General features: G+C 35.0%; 2 protein-coding genes across 3 annotated transcripts in view; one reads left to right on the forward strand and one right to left on the reverse strand.

Moving 5' to 3' along the window:
- Positions 1 to 11,775, forward strand: part of LOC123310232 (protein FAM135A) — an 89,546-nt gene extending 77,771 nt beyond the window's left edge. The window contains exons 13-14 of one of the 2 annotated variants that reach the window (XM_044893689.1): positions 4,134 to 4,293; positions 11,460 to 11,775. In XM_044893689.1, the coding sequence (XP_044749624.1) occupies positions 4,134 to 4,293; positions 11,460 to 11,733 (434 nt within the window). In that variant the 3' untranslated portion in view covers positions 11,734 to 11,775. The remainder of the gene's footprint in view (positions 1 to 4,133; positions 4,294 to 11,459) is intronic. The other variant, XR_006537348.1, reaches the window with a different exon arrangement.
- On the reverse strand, positions 11,767 to 13,710 carry LOC123310237 (E3 ubiquitin-protein ligase RNF25). The gene is made up of 6 exons (XM_044893704.1): positions 13,550 to 13,710; positions 13,399 to 13,467; positions 13,110 to 13,350; positions 12,818 to 13,033; positions 12,031 to 12,276; positions 11,767 to 11,955 (listed from the first exon to the last, which is right to left on the reverse strand). Exons 1-6 carry the CDS (start codon positions 13,567 to 13,569, stop codon positions 11,866 to 11,868), a joined length of 882 nt encoding a protein of 293 aa, XP_044749639.1. The 5' UTR covers positions 13,570 to 13,710; the 3' UTR covers positions 11,767 to 11,865.
- Between the last annotated feature and the right edge of the window lie 844 nt (positions 13,711 to 14,554).

Below are 14,554 nucleotides of genomic sequence, written 5' to 3' on the forward strand. Positions count from 1 at the left end.
TTTAAACCAGAGACAAAATATGATACCCCATTCTCTTTCTCTCTTTCTGAGAAACTAACAATAGTGGTAGTCATTTTTTGGACACCTTCTTTTGTTTTCGAGTTATAAACGAAAATTGGAAAAATGGAGATATCGAAATAAATTTATATCTCCGCTAATACGGAAGGGCTCCGAAATTAAAACTTTTTTACGTATAATCCAGTGGCGTGCTCGCCTTTTTAGCAGGAGTTGAGTTTTTTTAAATGGGAACATACAGATTTCCGTGCAATATTTTAAAAGCTTAATTTTTACTGATTTAAAAATATACAACATCATATGGTTTGTATCAATATAAATACTTAGTCAAAAACCTTTTTTCTCAATATTTCTATGGTTTGAATTTTTATGAGCACAGAAAAATAGGGCTTCCTATACCAAAAGCAGTCTCCTTTCTATATGCTTTTTACCAATTTTCACAAATTTTGAATCTTGGAGAAATTGAGTAAGAAGTACAGAAATGAAAGGAATAATAGAAGGAGACTGTGGTAATAATACGATGCTACATTTTTCCATGCTCATCAAAAGTTGAAACCATAGAAATATTGAGAAAGAAGGTTTTTGACCATTTTCTATTATTTATATTGAACAGAAATCTAGTGTTCTCAGTTAGAAAACATAACTTTGGGTCATAGCTTCGTAATTAAAAATCCTGCTAAGAAGGCGAGCACGCCACTGGTTTCTACGTAAAAAAGTGCCTGTAATGTTTTAATTTCGGAGCTTTATCATCAGTATTAGCGGAGATATAAATTTATTTCGATATCGCCATTTTTCCAATTTTCGCTTATATCTCGAAAACAAAAGAAAGTGGCCAAGAATGACTACTAATCTTGTAAGTCTCTCAGAAAAAGAGAACAAGAATGTGTATCAGATTTGATCTATACCCTCGCCTGGTTTAAAAGCTGTAGTGCTAAAACATCGAAATTTGCCCACCCTGTACAATATATTCATCAACACAAAGCGATCAAAACGGCAATTAACAAGCCTGGCGATGTTGCAGCCCAAAAGAGTCTTACAAACATAAAACGCGAGGTCCGTCAAGAAATAAGAAAAATCAAGGATAGCTGGTGGAAAGAAAAAGCTAGGGAAATACAAGCATACGCCGATAACCATGATTACAGGCGTTTTTTCGAAGCTATTAAAACTGCTTATGGTCCAAGCAGAAAAGCTAACTTTCCTATAAGAGATGCTCATGGAGCTATACTAACTGATGATAGAAAAATTCTCGAAAGATGGAAGGTGCATTACTCGCAAGTCTTGAATCAAAATAACGACTCGGATTTATCCATTTTAGACCTGCTCCCCGCGTAGTCCGATGACATCGCTTGATGACGAAATCATAAGTGCGGTAAAAATTATGAAAAATGATAAGTCACCAGGTCTAGACGGCATTCCAGCGGAGGTATTCAAAACCCTGTCAATATAACCTTGTCAATAATCTCCTATCACTATTCCGCAAGATCTGGGAACAAGGAGATGTGCCTCAAGACTTCAGAGACGCTTTAGTTATCAACCTTTATAAGAACAAAGGCGATACGTCAAATTGCAACAATTACAGGGGCATATCGTTGCTTAGCGTGGCCGGCAAAATTCTCTCGAAGATTATGGCTAATCGTCTGATTCCACTCTTAGAAAAGATTTTACCTGAATCCCAGTGCGGCTTTCGACCAAATCGAGGTACGGTGGACCTAATTTTCACACTGCGACAGCTGCAAGAGAAGGCCCGTGAACAACAATCAAGGATCTATAGAGCCTACATCGATTTAAGTAAGGCCTTCGACTCGGTGAATCGGAGAGCGCTATGGAAAATCATGGCCCGCCTTGGAGTACCCGAAAAATTCTTAGCAGTGTGTAAAAGCCTTCATACCAACAACACCGCTAGAATACAGCATAATGGCTCTACAACCGACCATTTCTTAACCAACTCTGGAATAAAACAAGGCTGCGTGTTAGCGCATTTACTGTTCAATATTTTCGCCATAGCTGTCTCGATAATTGCTGACATGAGTATGCCTGTAAGAGGTGTTGGAATAACTTTCAGATTTGATGGAGGCCTATTTAACCTGAAGCGCCTCAGAGCAAAAACCCGTTCAAAGGTTATCACGGAACTTCAATATGCAGACGACTGCGCACTTATCGCCAGCAGCCCAGAGGATCTACAGATAATGCTGGACACCTATAAACATATATACGAAGCTTTAGGCCTTAGACTCAATATCGACAAAACCAAAATCCTGGTAAGTCCCCCAGAAAGCCTTCAAACACATATCAGCCTGGAGAATGAAACCCTAGAACAGGTCGAGCAGTTCAAGTACTTGGGAAGCTTCATAAATACTAGGGCTAACCTAGACACGGAAATACACAACCGTATCAATTCGGCATCACGGGCATTCTGGAAGCTAAAGGTCAGAGTGTTTTAAAATCACGACCTCAATCTGAAGACCAAGACAGCTGTTTACAAAGCAGTCGTCCTTCCAACGCTCCTTTACGGAAGCGAAAGCTGTACGCCCTACAGGCGACATATTAAACAACTTGAACAAACGCAACAACGTCATCTAAGACAGATAATGCACATGGTTCCACAAAGTTTCGAATGCAGAAGTCTTGCAACGCGCGAGTTGTACAACAATTGAGACTCGAGTAACGAGGTCCCGACTCAGATGGAGCGGCCACATTCTGAGACACAAGACTCCCCAAAATAGCTCTGTATGGCGAATTGGCAGAGGGAGCCCGGAAACCAGGAGGCCAGTATAAGCGGTTTAAGGATATACTATATCAATCCCTAAAATCAATTAATGCCAATCATAACTGGGAACAACTAGCGTTAGAAAGGTCACAGTGGAGATCTATGGTTATAACGGACACTCGAGAAGAATTCAGCGGCGGCCAGATCTGGTTGGTGACTACCCATGCCCGGAGTGTGGAAGGATCTGTAGGTCACGGTTGGGTCTCTTCAGTCACAGGAGGGCACACAGTCGCAATTAGCCCCAAGAAACCATAGGTCTGTTCTTTCTTTATGTTTTTTTGTAAATTAATTCCCGGTAACGGGATGCAGCAATGAATGAATAAATTCATCAATGTTTAAAGAGACGATCGTACCTCTCCTTCCATATAAACCAGAAAACAAAGTACCCAAAGATTATAGAGTTTATACTAATTCTATAATATTTGCAAAGTACCTATATTTTATAGGCTGTCCGTGCTAAAATGCACCCCACGGATGCTAGGGCCACTTCAACATGGCCTGCAAAATCCAGTGTGATAGCTTTGTCACAGTTTGGCGGCGATGAAAAAATTGACTGATTGGCGGAAATAATAGGGGAGCTTCCATAAAATTAATTCTAATTTTCGAATGAGTGATCAAATTGAAATTTCAATAAAAGAATTAGACTCCTAAATTCTTCGTACAGAAAAAGTATACTTAGTTGAAAGCGCTACGAAGCGTCATTCTCGAGAAAAAACTGATTGTGTACAGATATGCATTATAATGGAGCTTATCTTGACGAACATAATGAGCGTTGGTTACTTTGACATTCGTCAGCAATAACGTCATATTTTACCATATAGTCCATTCATTTTTATGAAAGCAGTCGGTTCGCCATGGACACATTCCACACTATACAGAGAAAAAATGAATTGTGAGGTTATGACGATTGTCAAAATATTTTTGGGATTTGAATCATATTGTCCGTTCTACGTAAAAGTCTCAGTAATAACCTATTTTATCACACTGTGAATTTGTACATTATATGTATATGTAACTATGAAACATACGGCCACAATTATTTTGTTATCACCATTGATTATTAAACTTAATACTCAATGTTATCATCTAATGCCACCCACAGACTTCGTTCTTTTCCATCCGTTCGAATCGCCGCGATTCGAACCGTCGTTCCAAAAACGCCAAAAACCGATGTGTATGGTGAAAAACCGTCGTTCCGAATCGTCAGTTTTTCACCACACACATCGGTTTTTGGCGTTTTTGGAACGACGGTTCGAATCGCGGCGATTCGAACGGATGGAAAAGAACGAAGTCTGTGGGAGGCATAATATTCAAGTCTATTGGCGCTACTAAATCATATTCATATTTCCAGGTATGTGGTTCATGCAAAAATGGAAAAAATCAGGTTCACTCCTACAATTATGCCTCAAGGATACTACTGATTGGAGAAGATCTTTTTTGTATACGTTGAGTCAAAAAAGTACAATACACCATTTCAAGAACATTCTGCTCTGTGGATCAGGACAAGATAGGTAAATCATTTCCTAAGTTCCAAACATTACCCATCCCACAATAAAACTCGAAAGTTTCAAACAGAGATGCAGTAAATTAAATTTTTAGTACCTACATCGTAATCCTGCAACAGTGACGTGGTGTTCCGTATCTTGTTTTTTCGTTCGTCTTCTTCAACTATCAGTATTCTGACGTTATATTATGTTGAATTATTGCAAGAAATCGATAAAATATAGGTACTTGGCAATTACCAACATTGGTTCCACAAATGAGGGCCGATATTTTCATAACTTTTTTCGATTCTACCTCTGAATGGAATATTTCTTTCGAATATTTACTGATTTTCGAGATATTTCGCATAGGGAAAAGGCACCTAATATGGGATACGTACCTAATTTGGAATACAATCGATTTCCAGTAACGACATGCATCTACATATACAGGGTCTTTCACGAGGAACCTCACCCATATTTATACGGGAAACTACTGAACGTATTTTCATGAAATTCAGCACTTATAAGTATTTCACGATGCTGATGAAATCTAAAATATTTTCAAGGCATGAGCACCTCCGGTTTTTCCGGAAATGACGTCAACTTCCGTTTTTAAAATTAGAACACCATTTTTTTATTGCAGAAATAGATTCCTTAGAAAATTTCAAGTTATTTTGATGTAACATTTTTCAGTTTTGGTTGGAAAATTCTCTGAGTGGGAAAATTCGAAAAAAAAATCGAAAATAGAGCTCCGCTGAAACAAGAATAACTTCGAGGTTTTTGGATGGAAAATTTTCATTTTTGGGATTTTTCAAGATGTAAGATTGATGTATCCACTTTAAAAATCGAAATCGCGATTCATGATACAGGGGGTGAAAAAATCGCTTTCAAAGTTAGGGATGACAAAATCGTGAAAAATCAATTTTTTCAAATTAGAACCCCATTTTTTTATGGCAGATATTGAATCTACGTTAAAAAATAATGTGAGTGTATGCATCACACCCTTGCCCTAAAATGGATATATTCTGAGTTATTCACAGAAAACTGTTTTTCGTCTTGAATTTTCAGCTATTTCTTTTCCCTTCACGCCAAAAAGATGAAATTTTCAGGAACTGTTATTTGAACCATGCTGTAGATTTTTCACCCCTTCTTGAAACCGACTTCAAGTTACTATTAGGAGAACCATGGCAAACTCTCGCAGTTATAACTAGAGAAGATGCTCAAAGTTTTGACCGTTAATTTCTAGACATTTATTTATACGTCTCATGAATACTTCGTGCGTTGCTCTTCTTATTTCATCGGGAGGAAGAGATCTGCAAAAGTGTTTAAAAACCAAATTGAGTTTCAAAACTATGAATCTAAAAATCTAAACAAACCTGAACGCATTTCTGACTCGTTCTATGCAGTCCTCTTTAATCAGTCAGGGGAGTTGAGTAGACAAAATTTTTTATCCTACCCCAAACATAATAGTCTAAAGGAGTTAAATCGGGAGAACGTGGTGGCCAAAGATGTGGACCATTGTTCGCCAACCATCGATCTTCAAATAGCCTGTAGAGGATATTTGACACATTGAAATCGAATCATCTGAATCATCATAGCTTCGCAAAACTCTGTTCTCCTGACGAAATCAGTTTCCTTCAAATGCTGTACCCTATTGAATTTATATGGGTGCATTTTATGTTTTTTTAATATTCTCCAAACACTCGATTGAGATAATCCCAGATCAATCTCGGCATCTTTGAGAGAATTTTGAGGATTCACACGAAAATATGCAAGAACTGTAATTTCGTTGTTCTCACCTTCTACTACACTTTTTTCTCTGTGTATAGTTTTCTTAACGAAAGATCCGACATTTCTCAAGTTTGTCATGGTTCTGTTAATGGTATCTCTCATTGGTCTGGGTCGGTCAGGAAACCTCTCAATGAACAGTCGAATCGTTCTATCTACAACTTTATTACATTCTCCATGAAGTAGAATGAGATTTAAATGATCTTCATTGGTAAAATTAGGCATAGTGATCGATTTTATAACTTAATACGAATTATCACCAAATTAATAGTAAACACAAAATGCTACTGAATAAAGAGGAATTTGGCAGATGTAATTAATGATATCTATCATTAAATAAAAAAGAATGTAAAACATGGTAAGTTTTTGCATATGGTTCATAAGGAATTATTTATTTATCACTGGAGAGAAAACCGATGACCGATTAGTTGAAATAAAGAGGTTTCCGATACAAATTCGAATCAAAATTCGCCATCTATTTAGGAACAACCTGTAACTTTTTTCTCTTGCATATGGTTTGAGTAACAGTTCCTGAAAATTTCATCTTTTTGGCGTGAATAGAAAAGAAATAGCTGAAAATTCAAGACGAAAAACAGTTTTTTGTGAATAACTCAGAATATATCCATTTTAGGGCAAGGGTGTGATGCATACACTCACATTATTTTTTAACGTAGATTCAATATCTGCCATAAAAAATGGGGTTCTAATTTGAAAAAATTGATTTTTCACGATTTTGTCATCACTAACTTTGAAAGCGATTTTTTCACCCCCTGTATCATGAATCGCGATTTCGATTTTTAAAGTGGATACATCAATCTTACATCTTGAAAAACCCCAAAAATGAAAATTTTCCATCCAAAAACCTCAAAGTTATTCTTGTTTCAGCGGAGCTCTATTTTCGATTTTTTTTTCGAATTTTCCCGCTCAGAGAGAATTTTCCAACCAAAACTGAAAAATGTTACATCAAAATAACTTGAAATTTTCTAAGGAATCTATTTCTGCAATAAAAAAATGGTGTTCTAATTTGAAAAACGGAAGTTGACGTCATTTCCGGAAAAACCGGAGGTGCCTTGAAAATATTTTAGATTTCATCAGCATCGTGAAATACTTATAAGTGCTGAATTTCATGAAAATACGTTCAGTAGTTTCCCGTATAAATATGGGTGAGGTTCCTCGTGAAAGACCCTGTATAGTTCGCACTGCGAAACATACCTACAACAGATCACTTTTCACTTCATACTGTTACCGCCGTGTCGGCCTTCAGTGTTCTTGTTTAAGGGTCAAAATGGAATAGATTAGAATAGAATAAAATTGTGATACCGTCCGATTCACTCCGTGAATTCACTTGCAAGTATTATTTGGATTTAATGCCTAGGAGAACTTCCTTAGTTGTGTAAAGTAGACTGTTTTTATTCCACCCATTGTGTTGCGCTTTTCACTCGACAGATTTTACAATAGTCCTGTTGTGTTCCTTATTGCAATGTATAAAGTTTGTAAACTTTTATTTTGACTTTTACTAGTTGTCGCTAACACCCCAGATAACACGGAAGCTCGTCTTCGACTCAGAGCCACAAAGGTAGTTTTGGTATTTTCCCCTTCAAAGAATAGCTGACTCTCGAGATAATCGAGGAAACGTCCTTATAATTTTCACTCGTTAGTCGCTCACTACTATGTTGCAAGTTGCAAGTAGGTATCTTCCACTGTATCTAATGATTAACTTGGATTCTCCTCGTCGCGAATTTATATCCATAGAGGCCCTCTTTCCGAGTATTGCAGATCACGTTTCCATAATCAGAGACAAGGCAGTTTGTCTCTGCCATAATATTCTGGAATTCGGCCCGCGCATCACATTTTACGCTCGACAGATCCGGCCTAGGTTCGTTACAGTATAGAGGGTGTTCTCAAAATTGAGGCTTATTGTTTTTAACAGAAAGTAGAAGTCATTAAAATAAATCATTTCACCAAAAACTGCCCGAATAAAATATTCAACGTGGCGAAGTTATAACCCCCGGAATTTCAACAAACTTTCTTTAAATTTCAAGCCGACTCCAGTATCGGAAATATGAAATAAAACATAAATATATGGCTGGACTAACATTCTTTACAATGAGATAAATTCGGCAATCCATTTTCATCCCTACGTAAAAAACGACTAGGTCAATATCCTTATCGAAACCTTATGGTTGATTCAGCCTACACTTTCCGTTGCTTTCCGATGATTCAGATCACAAATGATCTATACTAGAGTCATACTATAATAGAATTTATTTCTGTAATTATTTCAAGTTTTTTCTTCAACATCATCATTTTGAATGTTTTGTATAGGTGATTTTTGGTGAGACGCTGTATTATGAACACCTTTGCATACACTCTGTATATGCCGCAGTCTACAAATATACGATTTTGCACTCCATCGTTTAAAAAACTGAAAATCTGTCTGTTGTAGGCGGTTTACAAACTGACTAAAAAGTCCGATTGTAAAACTATCTGTATCTTGAAAGCATTATAGAAAACATTCGTCGTTTACAAACTGACTATAGTTATTCCACAAACAGACGGATTCAAGTATCCGACTGCAACATATACAAATTAAGCACAATTATTTGGGAAAGACATATTTAAATCACCAGTACGAATAAAAATCATTTTGACAACTTATCACACCTTTATATGTTCATACATATTTTTGGAACAAAAAAAAATAAAGAATTATAATGGAAATGGACTAGTAGAAAATCTAAATTGTGAGATGTGAACTGCATGGAACGTGCCGCCATCAATTGAAAGAGTAGCAAGTAGACCGGTTACTGGCTTATTTGCCGTCATCGATGATGACGACCAAAATCAAATGTAGAACTTATATTCAATGTCAGAAATAACATCTGAGATATAACGAAACAGATGTGACATCTGGCGCAGAAATGTCTACACTTTTTACCAACAGTTCCTTCAAAAAATAGATCTCTACGTACATTACTTTTTTCCTCGATGTTTCGCAACGACTCGGTTTTGAGTCTATTTTTTGAAGGAACAGTTGGTAAGAAGTGTACACATTTCTCCGCCAGATGTCACATCTGTTTTTTGATATCTCAGATCAAGGAGATATATCTCCTTGTCTCAGATGTTATTTCTGGCATTGAATATAAGTTTTTCATTTCATTTTGGTCGTCATCATCGAATTGAGTTATGGGGTACTGATGACGGCAAATAAGCCAGAAACCGGTCTACCTACTACTCTTTCGATTGATGGCGGCACGTTCCATATAGTTCACTTCTCAATTTAGATTTCCTACTAGTCCATTTCCATTATTATAGTAGTACCTACTTTTGTCCTTCTCTCATCAGGACGCTAGACTTCCATTAATAAAGAATTATTAATCACAGTAGGGACAATGAAAAGCAATAATACAGAATATCAAAGTGAAAAATATATCATTATGAAGCTCAAGGAAAGGTTATATATTGCACGTTCATATCACTTTTTTTGATTATTCAGTTCAATTAGTTCACTCGGAGTCCGCATCAGTTTCTCCTTGTCAATATAGATATACGTACAGGATGTATAAAGCTGATGCTTTGTTTAACAGAAGATAGAGCTGTTCAAATGTTCAAAATAAAGCATTCTTTCAAAAATCAGGGGTGTTTCCAAATAAGACGTGAACCTTGGAGGAGGTGTTAGTATAACTCCTTTGCTGTCGTTTGAGCCATATTTATTGATAACCAAAAATCAACAGTTTCTGAGATATTTGAGTTATTCTGTTTCTCGAAAAATTTCTCACATTACTTCATTTTTCGTCAATTTTTTCCACGTTGACCAAGTTTAATTATAATTTTGGATTATTTTTATCAGAAAAAGATATGATTCGTATGAAAAAAGCAAAACGATCCTGTATTATTAGATGTTGCAGGCAAATTGATATTAGAAATTGTTTTCTCTTTTTTTCACATATCAAATTTCAAATCATACTAATTCTTTTTCAACATCTAATAAAGGATAGTGATAGTTTTTTGCTTTTTTCATACGTATCATATCTTTTTCTGATGAAAATAATCCAAAATTATAATTGATCTTGGTCAACGTAGAAAAAATTGACGAAAAATGAAGTAAGATGAGAAGTTTTTTGAAAAACACAAGAACTCAAATATCTCGGAAACTGTTAATTTTTGGTTATTAATAAATATGGCTCAAACGACAGCAAATGAGTGATACTAACAGTACTAACACCTCCTCCAAGGTTCACGTCTAATTTGGACACACCCTGTATATAAATTTAAAATGACGAAGTTGAAATAAAAAAATTTTTTTCTGAAATAGATCCTAAAACGACCCTAAAATCATTTGTAAATTATGGCAAAGCATCGGAAAAATCGGTATGTCGCCGTGACAGAATCAACCATATATATGGTTTCGTTTAGGATATTTTCCAGTTCGATTTTAAGTGGGAAAGAAAATGGAACCTTTATTATTGCCAAATTTGTCTCACTGTAAAGAACGTTGGTCCAGCCATGTTTCGTTTCGTGAAGGTAAGGTAATTTACCTTATTCACCTCTATTTTTGTCAAATCATATAATCCATTTTCAGTGGCTCGAAACTATATTTTGAAGAAATTCACAACGAAAGTTTGAAAAAGGTTTTAATAATTTTGAGTGGGGAGGAGCTACGCAATTCTGCAATTATAAAAATTTTCTGAGTCATAAAGAAAACTTTTCAGATAAAAATAAAAGAAGAACTGTCAGCGTTTGGTATAAATTCGTCTTGGGAATCAGACAGCACAATTAAAAATTCACTAAAATAAAGGATACAACTTACAGATATAATTCACGACATTCCGTAATTCCTTGGAGTACCGCCTTCTGAATTAAGAATGTGTTTAAAGAAAGGAAAATTAATCAAATGACATTAACCTCATAGTTTGTCAGGCTGTCAGGGGGTTGGAGGATCATGGGAAATAATTTGATAACTTTTCTGAATGAACCAGTATTGCATTATGCTTTTAGAATATGTATGGAGGAAAATTGAATCGAACGACGATTGGTTTCTCCTATAAGAATACAAGTGTAACAGATAAATAAACAAAATCCACAAATAAGGAGAAATTTATATGTAATCCCTAAGAATTGTTTAGCACTGTATTAGTAAAGTTACCATTAACTTCAATAATTGTAACCCACACACAAATGAAACATACATGGATGCCAATAACCTATCCATTAAGTTAATTTATTAGAAATATTCGAATATGATATATTGTTTGTTTATGAATAAACATTATTAGTCTTTTCTATACACAGAAAATAAAGATTGATAGTATCCTACTCCAATTCTATAATCATCAAGTATGGTTAAAATGGTATAAATGATGCCCATTAAGCTCCATTATTAGTATCGTATAATTTCATTACAGGTATGTACCTCTTCATTCTGCAAGAATAGAACTGTGCAAGGAAGCCATAAAAGACACGTCTCAACAAGGAGCTATTTTCCGAGAAATGGTACACAACATAATGTCGCCAATAATTTCAAAAAAAGATGTTAATCTCCTCAGATATGATATCCATCATGCCTTACCAAATACGGCGAACGCATTAATTGGTAGAGCAGCGCATATTGCTGTTCTAGACTCAGAACTCTTCATTGAAAAATTTATGGCAGTTGTAGGAATTAAATATTTTCGTTGACTTTACTTACTATTTGTGGAATAAAATTCATGGTAAACCTAATTTTGTTTTATTCATACAGAACATCTAGTAACTATTATGTTACAAATAAATATCTAAAAACATAATCAAAAATTTAGTTAATGGTCTGGGTCACCTGGAAGATGTATTTCTTTTAGTTTTTCGATCAACTGGATTCGTCTTTACAGTATTATCAACTTGTCCAAAACTAGGTCCAGGATCCTGAAAATATCAGCTTGTGATAGTCGAATTGAAATGAACCTACTTTGAATAGGTATACCCATAATATCAACTTACGTCACATTGTGAGGAATCTTCGGAAGAATTAGTTATGAGAAGTAGTTTATTTTCTTCTTCCTGTATATTGATTATACCGCCTCTGCTCTTTTGGTAGGAGAATAGTTCTCGCATTTTTGCTTGAAGTATTCTCAATTCATTGCTAACAGAAAAATTTTGAGCGTCTTCCAACTGCTTTGGGGCAGCAGCTTTTTTGAGATCATCAACATCACAGTTTATTGCTTCACGGCATACAGGACAAACAGCCTTGAATGAAAACGAAATAAGAACTCGTTGAAGGTACATTAGACATTAGGGTTTTTGAAAACTATAACAATGAAAAATTAAATTGTGGCACCCTGGTAAAGGCAACATACCCAGGGTCATTTTTATGTTAACCTCACCCAAAATTATAGAGAAATACAAAAGATATATTTGTGACATTTATTTTCAATTGAAAATGATAACCTATTGGTTATCTGGGATGATGAAGGTATTGGTCACTTCGGGTTATGCTGTCAGTAGTTTTATTTTTCGAATGACATGCCCATACTCATTTGGATTCCACATTGAATTTTAATTTGATTTTAATCATGACAACACTGATATTCCGAAGAAAAATTAATTTGAAAGCTATTTCTGTTACAACTAGAAGTGATATAAATCTGAAATATTTGAGATTTTTTAATTGTCTGGATGGTATACTGAAAATGAATTCTACTTTTTATAATTTTTAATAAGGTTAAGAAAGAATATCCCTGTATAATTCTCAAACTGATTGAAAATTCAAAGTTATATATATGCATACCTGAAATCCCTTATCAGTTCTCTGCCAAGATGGTAGTTTATCTTGTTCCTCTTTAAAATGCTTCTCTGTTATTGATAAATGTTCAGCAAGACAAAAAGAGTGGAAGTAATGAAAGCATTGAGTTTTTGTGAAATCATCACCATCACAAAATCCATACAAGCAAACAGCACATTGGCATGTAGGTACGTTACTTTCAGTTAAATTCTCCCTAACCAGCTAAAAAATAAACATATTCTTGTCAGCAACTGTCATGATATAATATTACACGAAATTTCTAGATCCACTAACTCACCTCAATTAGTTCATAAATAACTGGTTGACCAGAGTATTCCAAGCATTTTGCCTTCAAAGCACTATGTATATTATCAAAAACTGAGTCATCAAGTCCCCTGGGGTTTTTAAGCATAATTTTAGGTTCACAGTCAGGATATGATTCTGGTAGTGAAACCTCTAGAGTTACACAAACATATTGTTTTTCGGTGTCATTAGCTGTCGAAGGAAATATTGTCATTTTGATTCCATCTGGTACTCCCCTAAAATGAGTGAAATTAGTGAATGCAGGTCCTTCTTTTCAATCATACTTTTCATCATAATTTATGGAAATATCATCCATAAAAATTGCTTCTAATGCTTCAATTTCTTCTCTAACCCTGTAAAAAGAAGTACAAATGAGAAATTAATAACACCATCAGAATAAAAACTATGGAATGATAAACTCAAATACAATAATACCTTTCAATGTTTGCTGCCATTTTTGAACAGAACAATTTTTGACTTAGTAAATGTTGGTGAATAGGAAAACCAAAGATTCCTCTTTGGCAAGACCCTCTTTAATTTTAATCATAACATAGGGAGTAACTTCAAAACAACTTTACCCAAGAACCCAACCTTCTTTCCCAATCAAATCAATAACAGAGAGAAACAGAGACAAGTTTGTCACTACATAGAGCCGCAGGTTTTTCTTCTTTGTTGTTTCTTTGGTGTAGAATTTAAAAAAATATTATTTTATAATTATAAATCATTACTTTATTTTTTCCGTCTACTGCTCTAGAATATCTTTACCATCGCTCAGGAGAAAGTAAATTTGGAATTTTCGATATTTCACTAATCGCGAATCCAAAAATCTAAACGCTGCCTAGCGGCCAAATCACTAACCTAGTATGTGAGTAATAAATATCGTTTCACTTGTTAGATATTTTCAATACATATATATGCGGTTAACAGTAAACTATATTCAGAAATTTTTTTGGAGGTCTGACTAGAAAAATAGGTATTAAAAAAATTGAGTGAGTATTGATATCAGTGTCATTCAATTTTACTAATTTTACAGTGTCATTCAGTTGAGAAACTATTTACCTATTTCACTATAATTTTTAATATCTTTGTTCAAGATGAATTTTCTGGTGTTGGACGATTAAGAAAGGCAATGCGAATATTCATTTCCACGATTTTGATAGTGCCGGGAAACCTGAGCAAAAGAAAGTATTAAATTAAATTTGTGACATAACTGAAGTCTGAAGTTATACATGCATCACTGGACTCGCAATCTTCAAGAAATGATATGGTGGGAGCATTTTAAATAAAAAGTGGTGATTTGACTTGGAATTTTGACACTCATTAGGTTTGTTCGTAGAGTGGTTTGCAACGGTTGTGAACTGTACAGAGCAAGCGCAATTCCATTTTAGGGTAGCGAAAATCCATTTGCGCTTGTTGTGTACAGTTCACAACCGTTGTGAA

This window comes from Coccinella septempunctata, chromosome 1 (assembly GCF_907165205.1).
Source record: "Coccinella septempunctata chromosome 1, icCocSept1.1, whole genome shotgun sequence".
In the NCBI taxonomy this organism is placed as follows: Eukaryota; Metazoa; Arthropoda; class Insecta; order Coleoptera; family Coccinellidae; genus Coccinella; species Coccinella septempunctata.

What these genes read in the sequence shown, in the direction of transcription:
- LOC123310237 (XM_044893704.1), bottom strand. Translation starts at nt 13,569, where the DNA reads ATGGCAGCAAACATTGAAAG. An exon ending in ATGGCAGCAAACATTGAAAG is followed by an intron (nt 13,468 to 13,549) that starts GTATTATTGTAT and finishes TTCTTTTTACAG; the next exon opens with GGTTAGAGAAGAAATTGAAG. An exon ending in TCCATAAATTATGATGAAAA is followed by an intron (nt 13,351 to 13,398) that starts GTATGATTGAAA and finishes CACTCATTTTAG; the next exon opens with GGGAGTACCAGATGGAATCA.